Below are 17,280 nucleotides of genomic sequence, written 5' to 3'. Positions count from 1 at the left end.
TTGAGTGCTTCCCAGCCACACAGGGATGCTCCAGGCTGGCCTCATCCCTCAGAGTTTGGCTCATACCCCGAGCCCCAAGTCCTCAGGATGTGTCCAGCTGCCCAGTGGGGTCCCACCTGGTCCCCCAGAGCCAGTCTGGGGTCCCCACCAGCTATGCAAGGCTCCATCTCCCTGGGTGATTTTCCCCCCAGGGTGGTTTTACCTGCCTTGATCTCTGGGTCAGGGCAGTGGTGGAGACCCCTTTAGGCAGGTGAGGTTGGAGGGGGGAGGGTGGTGGTGTCTGTCCCACACTTCACTCTCCTCTGCCTGGGTTGTTTCCCTGCTCCAGAAGCACAGCAGAGCCTTCTGCCTGCCCGTGCATGCTCCCAGGGCAATATCTATGTAGGAGAGGTATCTATAGATCTATTTATGCAATAATGTCTTAATATGCAACCCCCCCCCGGGAAGAGTGACCTGTGGGGACATAGGCAATAAGCAACATCCCTCCCCCCTCAACCCCAGCCCCTACCAGCACACAGGGCTGGATCCTGCTGCCTGTGGGGGCTCACCTGGGCGTCCTGGGGACTCAGGGCTGGGTGACAAACCTCCATCCATGGGTGTCCCTGGGGCTGTGGAGGCTGGAGGGCTGCAGGCACAGATGGGGACAGTGGTCCCCAAGGAGCATCCTTCCTCCCCCCTCCCCCCTCCCATGTCCCACTCTGCTCTTGCTTAGAGAATTCCTTTGATGCCAGCTCCTGTGGTGCTCAGTCTGTCCCTCCCTGTGCCCCCGACCCTTCTGGGTGCCAGCTCCTGTGGTGCTCAGTCTGTCCCTCCCTGTGCCCCCAACCCTTCTGGGTGCCAGCTCCTGTGGTGCTCATTCTGTCCCTCCCTGTGCCCCCAACCCTTCTGGGTGCCAGCTCCTGTGGTGCTCAGTCTGTCCCTCCCTGTGCCCCCAACCCTTCTGGGTGCCAGCTCCTGTGGTGCTCAGTCTGTCCCTCCCTGTGCCCCCAACCCTTCTGGGTGCCAGCTCCTGTGGTGCTCAGTCTGTCCCTCCCCGTGCCCCCAACCCTTCTGGGTGCCAGCTCCTGTGGTGCTCAGTCTGTCCCTCCCCGTGCCCCCAACCCCTCTGTGGCACAGGGAGCATGAGCCAAGCCTGGGGGCTGGCTGCCCCATGGGGACAGAGGGATGGTGCCCATGCCTTGGCAGAGTCCCAGGAGCAGCCACTCTGCCCCACTCCCCTTTGCTGCCCCAGGCCCAGCCCTGGAGCTGGTTCCCAGTCCTGCAGCACTGGGCTGAGCCAGGCTGGAAGTGTTGGTAGTAGTGCCAAAGTCTGCCAAGCTGGGGGTGGCACCGGGGGTCCTGGAGCCCTATGGAGCTCGGCAGGGGCAGCTGCATGGCTGCAGTGCCAGGGTCTGACCTGGGCGGATGGGCACCCACCCATCTCCTCTGGGAGAGTCCCTCTGGGCTTTGTACCCTCTGTGCCCCTCTGTTCCTGGCAGCAGGGACCCCCCGCCCCTCCCCCAAACCCCTGCTCCTTTTTCTTGCCTCCTTAGTGCATGTGGCCAGCACAGGCTGTGCCAGAGCCGCTTGCAGCCCCCTCCCCTTGCCCCGGGGGTGAGGTGCCCACGGGGATGGCTGTGGCGGGTCGGTGCCCGGGTGCTGTGGGCGCCCAGCCGGGGGTGGGGGGTGGGGTTGGGGGGGTTGGTGAGGGTGCATGTGCCAGCTTTGCCCGCAGCTGCACGCAGCAAACTAACTCGTCGGGAAGCCTCCCTCCGCGGGGCTGGCCGGTCCCCGCAGCCCTCTGCAGCCAGCCGTAGTTACCTCACTTGATTAACTTATTAACTTATTTCTTTCATTAAAATTTGGAGTAGAGGCTGCCTGCCTGCTGGCTCTCGCCTGGCTCTCCCGGGAGGTGGCACTCCAGCCCTGCTCCCTGGACACAGGACGCCGCGGCCGGCTGCAGAAGCCGTGCGCCCGGACACCTCCCTGAGCTCTGAGGGCTGCAGCAGCCCCCCACTCCCCCCGCCCAGAATGGGAGCTGGGTCCCGGTTCCAGCTCGTTCACCCTCCCCACGGTGCCAGGTGTCTGTCTGGGGGGGGGCTGCAGAGCTGATGGCACCGCAGAGGGGCCCCTGTGCTGCATTTGGAGAGCAGGGCTGGGGGGGAGGGTCCCTGTCCCGGGAGGGTCACTCCCCCGGGGGCTGTGTGTGTGTCACTGTCCCCCATCTGCCTCTTCAGGAGCGTCACAGTGTGTCCCCGCGTGGGGTTGGCACTGTGATGGCCCCCACCAGGGGAGGTGAAGGTGCAAGGGCACCTCCCCAGGAGACACAACCCCTCCAGGGGTGGCAAAGCCTTCAGCCCCTCCCTACGGGCCGGGGACCCCACGGGGACAAGGTAGTCCCCCGGGCTGCAAGTGCTGGGGGGCTGAGGGTAGTCCCTTTCTGCACCACCCTGCCCCGGTGCTGGCCGGGGAGGAAGCCAAGGCTGGCCCCGGGTCAGTCCCTGCCTTTCCTGCCTGCTTCTCGTCAACAAACTTGCTCCTGGCTCGTCCCGGAGCACTGCAGAGACTTCCCTGCCCCCCAGAGCAGCTCCAGCCTGCTGGGGAGAGGATCTCAGGACCACCCTGGTCCACTGGCCCCGCAGGCACCTGGCATGTGGGGTGCAATCCTCGGGGAGCCTCAGCATTGCTGTGGCCGCGGGGGGGGAGCTTGGGAGGGGGAGCCAGGACGTGGCAGCACCTGTGTGAGTGCATGGCACTGCACCAGCCTCTTGCCCAGCTCCTCCAGCCACCCCAGTGGCTTTCCAGGGTGGGGTTGGAGGGGTGCCTCCCCCCAGCTGCTGGGTCTCCACCCTGCCATGGGCTCGGACCTCACCAAGGCTGCTCACCCTGCAGCCTGTGGGCACCGTGGTACACCCAGGGACAACCCAGCTGGGGCTGGGCTCTTCCCACGACTCTGAGCAGCTGCCTACCTGCTGCCTGTGTGCCCGGGCACCCGGGAGCTGCTCCCTCCCCCAGGACGGTGGCAGCAAGGAGGGGGCAGGCACGGTGCCAGCCCACGGCTCTCCGCTCCGCTTCCTGCGGCCACGTGTGCCCAAGGTGCCCCGGCTGGACTTTGTCCCCTGCCACTTTGCCTCCCGGCTGGCACTCCCCGGCGTGGGGACAGGCCTTGGGAGCAAGGACATGCATGGGAGGCGATGCCTGCCCTGGTGAGAGGGACGCAGCGAGCTGTGAGGCTGCCATGCCCGCCTGCCGTGTCCTGCCAAGAGTGACGGAAGGGGGTGAAGGGGGAGGCTCAAAAGCACTTGGACTCCTGCCACCCCTGCCTCCTTATCAGCCTGGGGGTGGGGAGGAGGGCCCGGGGGCTGCAGCAGGAGGGGGGAAGGGGACAGTTCTGCCAGCGGTTCCCTGTGCCGCCCTTAGCCGCTGCCAGGGAGCTGCCTGGTGGGAGGACAAGGACTGGGAGCAGAAACTGGGGGGGTGTCTTCTTTTTGCCAGTGGCTTTTGCTTTGTCCCCTGAGGGTCTCGGGGAATTTGTGACTCACTCTGGATTCCTGGCAGTCCAGTCATGGATAGAGGACGTGTGGCTGGAGACAATCGGGCTCCGGGCCGGACCCAGTTCCTTCCTGAGGCTCTCGGCAGCCTCCAGCTTGTCCTGCTCTGCCCAAGGCCACGCTCGCAGGAAGAGGTCCTTCCGAGAACACTGGACCAGCAGTCGGGGGGGGGTCCCAGCCCATGGAAGACCCCCATCTGGGCACCCAGGCCACCCAGGGAACAAACAGCCCCGGTCGTGCCCAGCGCGGCGTGGTGCTGCCCGCCTCAGGCACCCAGGGTGCAGGCACAGCCTGAGCAGCCACAGCATCCTCCCCAGGAGCCATCCAGCCTCTAACTCTGGGCTCAGCCTGGCTCCTGTTGCCACCCAGGGAACCTCTCTCCCTGCCACCCACCGTGCCACCCGTTCTGGCTGCCAGGAGGCATCTTCGAGGAATCCTTTGGCAGCAGCCAGGAGATGCTGCTCCTCACGGGCAGGAGACCCTGGGCAGGCAGAGGGAGCCCCACCGCGGGTACTGCAGAGGGGAACTGGGACCTGGGGGGTGGCCAAAGCTCCCCCTCAGCAGGTCCTGAGCACCTGGCTAGGTGCTGGCAGAGGGGACGGCACTGACTCTGTGCCCTGGGCTGTGCTGGGGTGTCCCTGTATTGCTTGCATCCAGCTGCCCACTGCAGCTGGGGGGGCTGAAAAGGGGGGGGACGTGCAGTGTGTGTCCCCCTCCTCCCCACACCCTGGAAAGCCCTTGGATGGAGCATAGAGAGCTGGGCAGGGCCGCCTGGAACACGGTCCCCACACTCCCCCCCCAGTTTTCAAGGGCGCAAACAAGGGGAGCAGGAACCTGGGAAACCCCAAGAGGTGCCACGGGAGACCCCCGGGGATGGGGTGGTCAGGGTGGTAGTTCTCCCCCGCAGCCTCGTCGGCAGCCCCGGGGCTCCGACCCCCGCCCGGCTGGGCTCTGCTCCGCCCCGGGAGGGGCAGCTGGGCCCGGCCGGATCGCGGTGCTCCCCCCCCGCCTCCCGGGGCGCGGTTAAAAGAAGCGGCGGGGCCGGGGGAGGTGCTCGGCGGCGGCGCGGCGCGGAGCGGCGGCTGCGGCAGGTACGGGGCAGGGGAGCAGGAATGGATTGGACCGGACGGGCTGGGAAGTGGGGGGGGGGCGCACCCTGTGAGTTCATTGGACCAGACCCCCTCCCCTCAAATACCATTGCTGGGGTTTCCGGAGCTCCCCTCGACCCCCCCAAGCTGAGACCTGGCAGCTCATCACACTGCGCCTCCACGGTGGTGGAGACTTGGACCGGGACTGGGGTAGGGCTCCGGGCAGCCCCTCCCCGGGCGCCTTGAGAAGCTCCATCCCGCTGGGGCTTCGGGTTTGGAGCAGGACGTTAAGGTGTGGGTGGGCATGGGGCTCCTTGGGCACCTAGGGAGTGGGCACCCAGCGGGGAGTGGGGCTTCGGGGGTGTCGCTCTGCAGCTGTGGGTGCCCCCGGAAGCCGGGGGGGGGGTGTGGGGGGTGTGTGCAAAGGGCGTTAAAAACCTGAAGATTTTGGGCACCCCGAGGGAGGGGAGGGTGGGGATGAGGTGGGCCAGGGGGTGGTTTTGTGGGCAGCACACTGGGTGCTGGCTGGGGTGGCCTAGGAGAGAGCTCAGGGTTCAATGGGTGCTCGCTGGGGTGGGGGAGGTGAGCAAGGTGGCCCAGGAGGTGGCCTGGGGCTCAACGGGCAGCACGCTGGGTGCTGCTCAGTGTGAGTGGGACTGGCATAGGGTGCAGAGCTCTCTGGTGCCCACAGGACCCCCTGGGCTGCCTCCCACCTGCTCACTGCCCCCCCGTCTGCAACAGGTCCGGGGACATGGCCTTCACCACGCTGCTGCTGCGGGCCCTGCTCTGGCTCTGGCTGCTGGCCCAGGTGGCCCTGGCCGGCCGGGTGCGCTCCCGCCGGGAGCTGGCCCCTGGCTTGTACGAGCACGGAGTCTACGACGCCGGCGGCTCCTACTGCCAGCGGGGGGACGTCTGCTGCCGCGGCAGGGACGACGCCTGCACCGTGCCCTACCAGGACACCCTCTGCTACTGCGACCTCTTCTGCAACCGCACCGTCTCCGACTGCTGCCCCGACTTCTGGGAGTACTGCCTGGGCATCCCAGCCCCCTTCCCCAAAGCCCCAGGTGAGACGCTGCCCAGCTGGGCGAGGGGGTCTGTGGGTGCCAGGGGCCAGCCCCGGGGTGCCCAGCACGGTGCTGGTGCCTCTGTGGGGAGTGGAGGAAGTCAAAGGCAGCACCTCCCAGCCCTGCCCTCGCTGCTCTGAACCCCTTGGAGCTGCAGAAACTCAACAGAAGTGGCCGGGCTGGGACTGGGTGCACAGAAACTGGGCTGGGAGCAGCCTGTGGGCCCATAACCATCCCCTGAGCCTCCCCACGGGCAGGGCTGTGTGGGGCAGGAGAGCAGAGGGGCAGCTCCAGCTGCCTGTGGGGCAGAGCAGGGCATGGAGAGGTCTTCATCACAGCTTCCCCAGTCACGTCTGGGGCAAGCAGATGCTGGCCCTGACTTAACCCACCCAGCAGCTGGTGTGGGCAGGGTGGGTGGGGGGCGGCAGGGGGGCATGGGCAGTCCCCAGCAGGCAGCACAAGGCTCTCTAAGAAGTCCCTGCAGAGCAGAGCCAGCTCCAGGGCACAACTGGCCTCTTTATCCCTGTCCCGCCAGACGCTGCGTGCGAGGCCAGCCCCAGGGTGAACCCTCCTGGCCCCGTGCCAGCCCTGCTCCCCCCCCTCCCTGCACCCTGGGGCACAGGCTGGCTGCCTGCCGTGGTTTAAACCCAGTCTAGGACATCCCCACCCCAGGTCTGGAGGTGCCCAAGGTGCAGCCAGGCACCTGCCTGGCTGTTTAAGGACCACATTTCTTTTTCCTTTGGTGTTTGCCTCCCTGGAAGCCATGGGGGTGCTGGTGGGACACCCCCCACCCCCACCCCCCCCCCCTTCCTATAGGCAGGAGCTCACTGGGGCTCTCCCCCCACTTTTCCCACCCAGGCTGTGCCCGTGCTGGCCTCACCTACCCCACCGGAGCCACATACCAGGAGAACTGCAACCTGTGGTGAGTGGCTCCACACCCCCGGCGCCGTGCGGGCACCACCAATGTGGTGCCGAGGCTGAGGGGCATCAGCGTGCCTGCAAGCACCAGGGCTGCCCACAAGCAGCTCGGCAGGAGCACGGGGCCCGGGCTGGGTGGCTGGGTGGGGGCTGCTGCCAAAAGCTTTTGTTCTGGCATATTCCGAGGGAAAAAAAAAACCCAATCCCCAGGGGCTCTGAGCCACTCCCAGCGCTCTGCACATGCCTCTGTGGGAGCCAGGTGAGCACAGGGCCAGGCTGGCTGCGAGCTGCCCACATGGACCTGGAGGTGGGAGGGGGAGAGGCCGCTTTTTGGCCACACTGGTCCGAGCCCAGCTTGCCCAAGCTTGATGGGGCACAGCTGCGGCTGGCAGCCCTGCCGGCTCGGTGCCAGCCCGGGCCGACTCCGTCTGCGGTGCGCATCGGCAGCCTGCCGCCCGTGCGAGGGAGCAGCGAGGGATTCCCCTGCAGGGGAGGAAGGGCTGGGGCGGTATTAATGGCATCCCAGAGGTGGGGGAGAGGGCACCCCCGCGGGGCACAGAGCTGGCCGCAGCCGAGGAGGGAGCGCGGCAGGGCTGGCGGCGGCGATGCGGCAGATAAGGGACATCAAAGGGCTGCGTCTGGGGCGGGGGTGAGGGCACCAGCACCAGCAGCACCAGCAGCACCAGCAGCACCAGCAGCACCAGCACCAGCACCAGCACGTGTGTGTGTGTGTGTGCAGGAGCTGCAGCCAGCCTGCCGCACCTCCTGGGCGTTCATGGAGTGCTTTGGGGTGGAAGGGACCTCGGAGATCATCTCGTTCCAACCCCCTCGCCGTGGGCAGGGACACCTCCCACTAGACCAGGATCCCCTTCTCCTCCTTCCATCATCCCCCCCGGCCCTGTCCTCCTGTGAGGGAGCTGGGGTTGTTCAGCCTGGTGAAGAGGAGGTTCCAGGGAGACCTTAGAGCAGCCTCCCAGTATCTGAAAGGGGTTCCAGGAGGGCTTTTGATCAGGACCTGTGGTGATGGAGCAAGGAGCAGGGGTTTGAAACTAGAGCAGGGGTGATTTAGATTGGACGTTAGGAAGAAGCTCTTTACCAGGAGGGTGGTGGAACACTGGGAAAGGTTGCCCAGGGAAGTTGTGGATGCCTCACCCCTGGAAGGGTTCAAGGCCAGGCTGGATGAGGCTTTGAGCAACCTGGGCTGGTGGGAGGTGTCCCTGCCCATGGCAGGGGGGGTGGAATTAGATGCTCTTTAAGGTCCTCTCCAAGGCTCAGGCCATTCCATGACTGTATGAAAAATCAGCCTGAGCCCTTCCTGAAGCCCTGATGGTTCTCCATGTGGGGGCTAGAGGCTGTTCCTGGGCCCCAGGAGAAGGTCAGGGTCCCTGAGTTGTGTACTCGGATGTCAGGTCCCTGCTGCTGGGACAGCATCTGCTCCCCACAGCACTGGAAGCATGGAATGGGTTGGGTTGGAAGGGACCTTAAAGGCCATCCGGCTCCAGCCCTTCTCCCCCGACACTTGGAGCATGCAGAGCAGCAATTTCTGCAGCTCTGCTTCACCCCAGGCCTTGTCTCTGCTTGGCTCCTCAGTGGGGGGCTGGCAGGGGGCCAAATGCAAAGGGTGAAGCTGCTCTGGGTGGGCATCCAGCTGGCTGCACCCCAAGGTGCCCCTGTGGGAGTCCCCAAGGTGTTCAGAGCCAGGTGTGGGGTGCCCAGTGCAGCACTGGGAGTGCTTGGGGATGGGACTGGGGTGAGTACTGGGGGTGCAGGTGTGGGGTGGGGGCCAGGCTGGTGGGACACAGCTCCAGCCTCACAGGGCTCCTTAAAAGGGAAGAGCTTGCTGGGAGCTCGGCAGCAGGCAGGAGGGAGCATGCCAAGCATTGCTCACATTGCAGGGGGGGGGCACAGCCCAGAGCTCCCCAGGGCCACCCAGACCCAGCATACCCCCCCATCTCCCACCCCACCCCTCAGATCTCCCCGTGGGGGCTGCAGGGATCCCAGCTAAGCTGGCCAGGGTGGCTTTCCCCAGGGCTGGGGGGACATGGCCAGCCCCAAATCCCCTCCCTGGGCTGGTTTCCAAGCCCTGCTCTGATGTCTGCCTGGCTGCTTTTCAGTTCATTTTCTGTCCCATGCTCTGTCTGCCCTCAGGGCTCCTGCAGGGACTGAGGGTGGTGGTGAGGAACAGGGTACAGCCCCCAGGGCCATGCAGAGGGCTGTCCTCATCTCCTGCTCTGGTGTCACCCCATCCCGAGGTGCCAAGCTGTGATGTGACCCCCCCCCCACCCCAAGACCCTGGTGCAGATCAGCCCTGGCTGCCTACCACAGCAGCGGGTCCTTGGCTTGGGGTGGGGGCAGCGCCTACCTGGGTCCTCCTTGTCACCTCAGGGACACTGTCCCTCCCCAGCTGACTGTCCCCTCTGGTGCTGTGCCCTCTGCAGCACCTGTGGCCCTGGTGGGCAGTGGCAATGTGAGGACCACGCCTGCCTGATGGACGGGGACCTGATCGACGCCGTCAACAGGGGCAACTATGGGTAAGGGTTGGGCACTGGAGGGGGTGGGGAAGGGGTGCCTCACCCCTTGGTGCTTTTGGGGGCACCCTTAACCTGTGTCCCCTCTTCCCCTGCAGCTGGAGAGCTGCCAACTACAGCCAGTTTTGGGGCATGACGCTGGAGGATGGCATCCGGCACCGCCTGGGCACCTTCCGTCCCTCTCCCACCGTCATGAACATGAACGAGCTGCAGGTGAGGGCCCTGGGGAAACTGAGGCAGGCTGAGGGCTCCCCCTGCCTGTCCCAGGGCTTCACCCAGCCCTTCACTGCCCCCCATCTAGTGATGGAGCAGGTCCAGAGGAAGCCACCAAGATCACAGGGCTGGAGCAGCTCCCCTGTGGGGACAGGCTGGGAGAGCTGGGGCTGCTCAGCCTGGAGAGGAGAAGGCTCCAGGGAGACCTCAGAGCTGCCTGAAGAGGCTCCAGGAGAGCTGGGGAGGGACTCTGGACAAGGGCTGGGAGTGACAGGATGAGAGGCAATGGCTTAGAGCTGGAGCAGGGCAGATTGAGACTGGAGATGAGGAAGGAATTCTTTGCAGTGAGGGTGGGGAGGCTCTGGCACAGGCTGCCCAGGGAGGCTGTGGATGTGCCCTCCCTGGAGGTGCTCAGGGCCAGGCTGGATGAGGCCTTGAGCAAGCTGTGCTGGTGGGAGGGGTCCCTGCCCGTGGCAGGGGGGTTGGAGCTGGATGAGCTTTAAGGTCCCTTCCAGCCCAAAGCCCTCTGTGAATCTATGTCCCCACGGTGTCCCCAGGCCCTGGGAAGGGGCCGGGCAGGGTGGGTGCAGGGGCAGCCCTTGTGTTTGGAGACAGCGGCTCAGCACATTCCCCCCGGCAATCCCCGGGCTGCCGCTGTTGTTTTTGCCCTCTCCTGCCGGCCACGTTCCCATCGGAACGCCGGCCCCGCACCTGCTGACTCAGCACAGCGCCGGCGCCCGCCCCCCCGCCTGCCCCCGCGCTGCACCCCGACCAGACCCCCGCCGGCGGGAGGCAGCGGCCCCATGGGTGCTGGGCGCAGCGGCTGGGGGTCCCGTGGGTGCTGGAGGCAGCAGTTGAGGTCCTGTGAGTGCTGGTGAGAGTAGTCAAAGGTCCCATGGGTGCTGGTGGCAGCAGCTGGGGTCCTGTGAGTGCCGATGAGAGTAGTCAAAGGTCTCATGTATATAGGTGGCAGCAGTTGGAGGTCCCATGGGTGCTGGTGGCAGCAGTTGAGGTCCTGTGAGTGCTGGTGAGAGTAATCAAAGGTCCCATGGGTGCTGGTGGCAGCATCTGGGGGTCCTGTAGGTGCTGGTGGCAGCAGTTGGTGGTCCCATGGGTGCTGATGGCAGCAGTTGAGGTCCTGTGAGTGTTGGTGAGAGTAGTCAAAGGTCCCATGGGTGCTGGTGGCAGCAGTTGAGGTCCTGTGAGTGCTGGTGAGAGTAGTCAAAGGTCCCATGGGTGCTGATGGCAGCAGTTGAGGTCCTGTGAGTGCTGGTGAGAGTAGTCAAAGGTCCCATGGGTGCTGGTGGCAGCATCTGGGGGTCCTGTAGGTGCTGGTGGCAGCAGCTGAGGTCCTGTGAGTGCTGGTGAGAGTAGTCAAAGGTCTCATGGGCATGGGGGGCAGTGGTTGGAGGTCCCATGGGCATTAGTGGCCGTGGTTGAAGGTTCTGTTGTGCTGGAGGCAGCGTCTGGAGGTCCCAAGGGTGCTGGTGGGGACAGAGCATCACGCCTGGTGCACGCCCAGAGCTGTGTCCTTGACTCCTGCAGAGGTCTAATTTTAGAGGCTCTTCCTGTGCTGGGCTCAGCTGCTTGTCTCAGCCACCTCCTCCCCAGAAGGGTTGGGCTGTGCACCGCCAGGGTGGGGGCACCATGGCCCCCCCAGAGAGGAAGAGCTGGGTGTGAGCTGGTGGCTGGATAAGAAGCAGCCAGAGGCCACAATGAGGGCCCTGAAGCACCCCAGGGCTGTGCTCTTGCTGGGGTCCCACACAGGACACTTGGGGTTCTTGCTGCAGAAGGAGCCCCTGGGGCTGAGGAACCCAAATTTAGGGGGATTAGCCCAGATTTGGAGGGAAGTGGCTTGCCTGGGACAAGAGGGCACCCACGTGCTGGTGATGCTCCCCAGGGCTCTGGGTGTCCCCATCCCAAGGGGCCCTGCAGTGGGGCTGGGGGATGCTGGTGGGCTCTGAGGATGCTCTGGGAGCTGCTGGGGGTGGGCTGCTCCTCAGCTCAGGTGGTCCTTGTGTGGTGAGCAGCCCTGGGCTCTGCCTCCACAGATGAACATGGACTCCAACGAGGTCCTGCCTCGCCACTTCGATGCAGCTGCAAAGTGGCCTGGGATGATCCACGAGCCCCTGGACCAGGGCAACTGTGCTGGTTCCTGGGCCTTCTCCACAGCTGGTGAGGTGGGGTGGGGTGGCTGATGGGGGTGGGGTGGGATGGAATGGGATGGAGTTGGGTGGCTGATGGGGGTGGGGTGGGATGGAATGGGATGGAGTTGGGTGGCTGATGGGGATGGGGTGGGATGGAATAGGATGGAGTTGGGTGGCTGATGGGGGTGGGGTGGGATGGAATAGGATGGAGTTGGGTGGCTGATGGGGGTGGGGTGGGATGGAATAGGATGGAGTTGGGTGGCTGATGGGGGTGGGGTGGGATGGAATAGGATGGAGTTGGGTGGCTGATGGGGGTGGGGTGGGATGGAATAGGATGGAGTTGGGTGGCTGATGGGGATGGGGTGGGGTGGAGTGGGGTGGCTGATGGGGATGGGGTGGGATGGAATAGGATGGAGTTGGGTGGCTGATGGGGGTGGGGTGGGATGGAATAGGATGGAGTTGGGTGGCTGATGGGGGTGGGGTGGGATGGAATAGGATGGAGTTGGGTGGCTGATGGGGGTGGGGTGGGATGGAATAGGATGGAGTTGGGTGGCTGATGGGGGTGGGGTGGGATGGAATAGGATGGAGTTGGGTGGCTGATGGGGGTGGGGTGGGATGGAATAGGATGGAGTTGGGTGGCTGATGGGGATGGGGTGGGATGGAGTGGGGTGGCTGATGGGGATGGGGTGGGATGGAGTGGGGTGGCTGATGGGGATGGGATGGAGTGGGGTGGCTGATGGGGATGGGATGGGGTGGAGTGGGGTGGCTGATGGGGATGGGATGGGGTGGAGTGGGGTGGCTGATGGGGATGGGATGGGGTGGAGTGGGGTGGCTGATGGGGATGGGATGGGGTGGCTGATAGGATGGAATGGAATGGGGAGGGGGTGGCTGCTGGGATGGGGAGGGGGTGGCTGATGGGGACGGGGGACTCATCTTGCTGCTGCGGGGCTGAGCAGTGGGGCAGGGCCTGGGGGAGCAGCCAGCACTCCCTGACCCTCTGCTTGCTGCCAGCTGTGGCCTCGGATCGCATCTCCATCCACTCCATGGGGCACATGACGCCTGCCCTGTCGCCCCAAAACCTCCTCTCCTGCGACACCCGCAACCAGCGGGGCTGCAGCGGCGGGCGGCTGGACGGGGCCTGGTGGTACCTCCGCAGGAGAGGGTGAGTGGCGGTGGGGGGAAGGGGCAGAGGCTGCCCCGGTGGTGGGGTGGGGTAAGGGGCTTCAAGGTCCTGGTTAGCTGGGGAGAGCGCCCAGGGGTGCCCTGCGTGCGTCCTGCCCCCAGGGGGGAACTCTGTGGGGGTGGAGGAAGAGGGTTTGGGGATTGGGGTGGGAATGGAGAGTGGGGGATCAGGGATGGGAGCAAGGATCAAGGTGGGGGTGGAGAGTGGGGCTTGGGAATGGGGATGAAGGTAGGGATGGAGATCAAAGTAAGGATGGAGAGTGGGGCTTGGGAATGGGGATGGGAATGGAGATCAAGGTGGGGTGGAGAGTAGGGTTTGGGAATAGGGATCAAGGTAGGGGTGGAGAGTGGGGTTGGGGAATGGGGATGGGAATGGAGATCAAAGTAGGGAAGAAGAAGGGGGTTTGGGAATGGGGATGAAGGTAGGGATGGAGGAGGGTTGGGAATGGGGATGGGAATAGAGATCAAATTAGGGGTGGAGAGTGGGGTTTGGAGGTGGAGAAGGGCGTGAGCATCAAGGTGGGGATGGTGAGTGGCGTGTGGGGATGGGCATGGAAATGGGGATCAAGGCAGGGGTGGAGAGAGGGGTTTGGGGAAGGGGTTGTGAGTGGGGAGGTCAGAGTGGAGGTGGAGCCAGGTGGTCCTTCCCCTCCTCACGTCCTTGCCCCTCTGCTCAGGGTGGTGACAGACGAGTGCTACCCCTTCACCAGCCAGCAGAGCCAGCCGGCGGCACAGCCCTGCATGATGCACAGCCGCTCCATGGGCAGGGGCAAGCGCCAGGCCACCGCCCGCTGCCCCAACCCCCACACCCATGCCAACGACATCTACCAGTCCACTCCTGCCTACCGCCTCTCCTCCAGCGTGAGTGCCCACGGGACGGGGCCGGCAGGGGCGCAGCCGCCGGCGTGGGCGAGGCAGGAGCGGTTCGGTGCGGGGAGCAGGAAGGGGCTTGGCTCGGGGAGGTTTTGTTTGCCTGGGAAAGCCAAGTTTGGGAACGGGGCTGGGAAAAACCCTCCGCGGAGCGCCCGGGGGAGCTGCTTCTCCACCCAGCATCTCCACACCACCACCCACCTGCGGCTGCTGGAACAGCCTCTGCCTGCATCTCGGAGGGATGGGGAGGGCAGGGCGGTGCCAGGGGTGCCGCTCCTGCTGCCAACCAGCTCTCTGCTTGCAGGAGAAGGAGATCATGAAGGAGCTGATGGAGAATGGCCCTGTGCAAGGTAGGGAACCAAGGTGGGCACCTCACCCACGTACCCCAACCCTGGGAGGGGGTGAAGTAGGTGGGGCGGGGAGTCAAGATGGGCACCCCACCTGCATACCCCAGCACTGAGGGTGGGTGAGGTAAGGAGCCAAGGTGGGCACCCCATATGCAAGCCCCAGTGCTGAGGGCATGAGGTGGGTGGGGTAGGGTCCCAAGGTGGGTACCCCACCTGTGCCCCCCAACGCTGGGGGCTTGGAGTGGGTGGGGGAAGCTGCCCTGCTTGAGGCTGGGGGGCCCCCCACAGACACCTCGGCTGCTCGCCCTGCGTCATGCTCAGCCGCATGCCCGGGCAGTGCCCTGCTCCTGCCAGCCCCAGGGTGCCCGTCACGCTGCCCACACCCGCAGGCACTTGTTGCTCATTAACTCCTCAGATTTAATCTCCCTCTCAGCAGTTGGCATTGGGTTCCTTGATGATTTTGTTTGTTTTAATCCTCCTCTCAGTCTTGTCCCATTGCCCGGGGGAGGATCCAGCTCCTGCTTTCCCTCCTCCTGGATGATGCCCATGCCCCCCACTGCCTGCGTTCACCACTCTGGGGGATAGGACTGCTGGGCACCCCCATCCCTTGGGACATGGCCAGCATCCCCAGAGCCTTTCCTTCTTCCCACAGCCATCCTGGAGGTGCATGAGGATTTCTTCATGTACAAGAGCGGGATCTATCGGCACACGCCGGTGGCCGAGGGGAAGGGACCAAAGCACCAGAGCCATGGGACCCACTCGGTCAAAATCACTGGGTAGGTGTGGAGGGGGTGGGGGTGGGGGCTTAGGGGCATGCAGAGAGCCCTGGCCTGGGTGGGAGAATCATTCTCTTGTAGGAGGAAAGGTGTCCTCTTCCTCTGAGCAGGGAGAGAAGGTGGGGAGGGAAGGAGGGCGCAGGGAGTGATGCTGGGGAGTGCTCCTGGGGGCCAGTCACAAAATCCTAGAAGGAAGGGACCTCGAAGATCCTCCAGTCCCAACCCCCTGCCACAAGCAGGGACACCTCCCACCAGCACAGGTTGCTCAAGGCCTCACCCAGCCTGGCCTTGAACACCTCCAGGGAGGGAGCATCCACAGCCTCCCTGGGCAGCCTGTTCCAGTGGCTCCCCACCCTCACTGGAAAGAATTTCTTCCTAATCTCCAGTCTCAATCTGCCCTCTCCCAGCTGCAATCCATTGCCTCTCCTCCTGTCCCCACAAGCCCTTCCACAAAGTCCCTCCCCAGCTTTCTTGTGCTCACCCCAGGGCTGTGGCCACCAGCGTGCAGCGCTCAGCCCCCTCAGAGGAGAGGGGAGGCAGGTTGGAGGTGCAGAGCTGCAGGAGGGGGCTGGGGCTGAGGAGGGGAGCGGCTGCCCCGTGCTGGTGGCTTCCTTCCTCCTCCTGTGGCTGAATATTTCTGCTGTATTTGGGGAGGGGACGTCGGTTCCTGGGGGATGGTCCTCGGGGAGGTTCCAGAGCCAGGAGGAAATGAGGAGGGTCGGCACAGCACCCTGCTGTCACTGTGCCAGGCAAGGTGATGCCCACAGCATGGCAGGGTGCCTGGCACCCCCCAACTCACCCCTCTGTCCCCCCGATTGCAGGTGGGGAGAAGAGCAGCTACCCGATGGCCAGACCCAAAAGTACTGGGTGAGTGTCGGTGGGGGTCACCAGCTGGGGCTCGCCGGGAGGGGTAGGCGCATCCCACCCTGCCCAGGTGGGATGGGGGTTGGGAGGGGCGCTCAGCACTGACCCACGTCCCTCGGTGCCCTCCGCAGACCGCTGCCAACTCCTGGGGCACAGCGTGGGGCGAGGGCGGCCACTTCCGCATCGCCAGGGGCGTCAACGAGTGCGAGGTGGAGACCTTCGTGGTGGGCGTCTGGGGCCGGGTCAGCATGGAGGACATGCCCCACAAGTGACCGTCCGGCTGCCCGCCGCCCTGCCCCGCCCGTGGCCTTGTCCCCGCGGTGGCCCCGCCCAGCACCGCAGCCCCTCCGTCCCTGCCTCGGGGGTCACCCGCGGGGGGAGAGCCCCTGGGCGGCTCCGTGCCGGCGGGCGGGGGGCTGGGAGTGTGCCCTGGGTGCCGGTGGCGGGGGGCTGGGTGCCCCTGCCGTGCTGACGTGGCGGCTGGGCGCAGTGGAGCGTGTGGCCGGGGGTGCTGCGGGGGCTGGTCCTGCATCCCAGGGGATTTAACCTCTAATCCCCCCTGCTCCAGGCTTGGCTGGCTTCTGGGGGCTCTTCAAAGGCAGCCACCCCCACCTCCAGCCCCCCATCTATGACTGGTGGTGGTGGTGGCTTCACCACCCTCATCCCACCGCCCATTACCAGTGGGAGCCCTGCAGTGGGACCCCCCCAGGCTCCTCCACCCTCCCGCTCCTTCCCCCCCCGCCCCATCTCCTCTTGCCCTGGAGTCGAGGGGGTTAAAATAACCCAGCGGTGCCTGGGAGCTGGGGTGGGGAGGGGAAGGTCACCGATGTCCCCAAGCCTGGAGGACCACCCCCCCCCGTTCCAAGCCTGGGTGTTGTGGGCTGGGAATGGGGCTGGGGTCCCCACCGTCCCCTCCTGCCTGTCCCTATGGTGCTATTGGGCCCTGCCGCCCCCGTTCTGGGGACTTCGGGGACAGCGAAAGGCTCAGCCCCACGGTGTCCCTGTCCTGGTGGGGCCACAATTGGGGACCACGCAGCAGCACAGCCCACCCCCTGCCCCTTTCCCGTCCCCCCTCCCCCACCCCGGGCTGTACTTTTAAGACCTTTTTTTTTTTGTATTTATTTTGCTTTTTATTATTTGTAAATAAACTTCTGGAAGCCTCAGTGCCAGGCGGCTCTCGGCGGGGGGGGGGTGTGGGGTGTGCGTGTGGCTCTGCTGTCCCCTGCCTGCCCTGTCCCACGGCGGGGGGGGAGTCTGACCCAGCGGTGGCCCCGGGAAGGGCTGCGGGGGTGAGATAAGGTCCCCGCTCATTGTGCACCTTCCGGCCGCGCTGCCTTCTGGTGGCCGCAGCCAAGGGACACTGCTGGAGCCAGCCCGAGCAGGCGCAGCACCCCCCCGGGCTGTCACCCGGCTCGGGAGCCACACCGCGGGCACCCCACAGCCAGCTGTGCCACAACGACGAGAGCCAGCCCTGCCACATGAAGTGCCACCGCAGCCAGAAGTGCCACCACCGCTGCCACCGCAGCCAGGGGTGTCACTGCAGCTGGGAGTGCCACCACAGCCAGATGTGCCACCACGGTCAAGAGACCCACTGTGGTCATCCTACAGCCAGCAGTGCCACCAAATCCAGGGGTGCCAGCAAGCACAGCCAGATGTGCCACCACGGTCAAGAGAGCCACTGTGGTCATCCTACAGCCAGCAGTGCCACCAAATGCAGGGGTGCCACCACAGCCAGATGTGCCACCACAGCCAC

The 17,280-nt window shown here is 65.3% G+C and overlaps 1 protein-coding gene across 1 annotated transcript; it reads left to right on the top strand.

Annotated features, from left to right (window-relative positions):
* The first annotated feature begins 5,114 nt into the window (after positions 1–5,114).
* Positions 5,115–15,838, top strand: TINAGL1 (tubulointerstitial nephritis antigen like 1). Its single transcript, XM_054170616.1, has 11 exons — positions 5,115–5,682; positions 6,541–6,604; positions 9,039–9,131; positions 9,227–9,341; positions 11,393–11,516; positions 12,500–12,650; positions 13,348–13,531; positions 13,845–13,890; positions 14,540–14,663; positions 15,485–15,530; positions 15,659–15,838. Exons 1-11 carry the CDS (start codon positions 5,370–5,372, stop codon positions 15,797–15,799), a joined length of 1,401 nt encoding a protein of 466 aa, XP_054026591.1. The 5' UTR covers positions 5,115–5,369; the 3' UTR covers positions 15,800–15,838.
* Positions 15,839–17,280: the final 1,442 nt, after the last annotated feature.

The sequence above is a fragment of the Dryobates pubescens genome, chromosome 20, assembly GCF_014839835.1.
Source record: "Dryobates pubescens isolate bDryPub1 chromosome 20, bDryPub1.pri, whole genome shotgun sequence".
NCBI lineage: Eukaryota > Metazoa > Chordata > Aves > Piciformes > Picidae > Dryobates > Dryobates pubescens.
The sequence above is the reverse complement of the archived record's forward strand: the minus strand, read 5'-3'. Positions and strand labels throughout refer to the sequence as shown.

Excerpts from the sequence above, each read along its gene's own strand:
- TINAGL1 (XM_054170616.1), top strand. The coding sequence starts at position 5,370 with ATGGCCTTCACCACGCTGCTGCTGCGGGCCCTGCTCTGGCTCTGGCTG. Across the intron at positions 11,517-12,499 it reads CTGGGCCTTCTCCACAGCTG|CTGTGGCCTCGGATCGCATC; the intron begins GTGAGGTGGGGT and ends GCTTGCTGCCAG. Across the intron at positions 13,891-14,539 it reads GGAGAATGGCCCTGTGCAAG|CCATCCTGGAGGTGCATGAG; the intron begins GTAGGGAACCAA and ends TTCTTCCCACAG.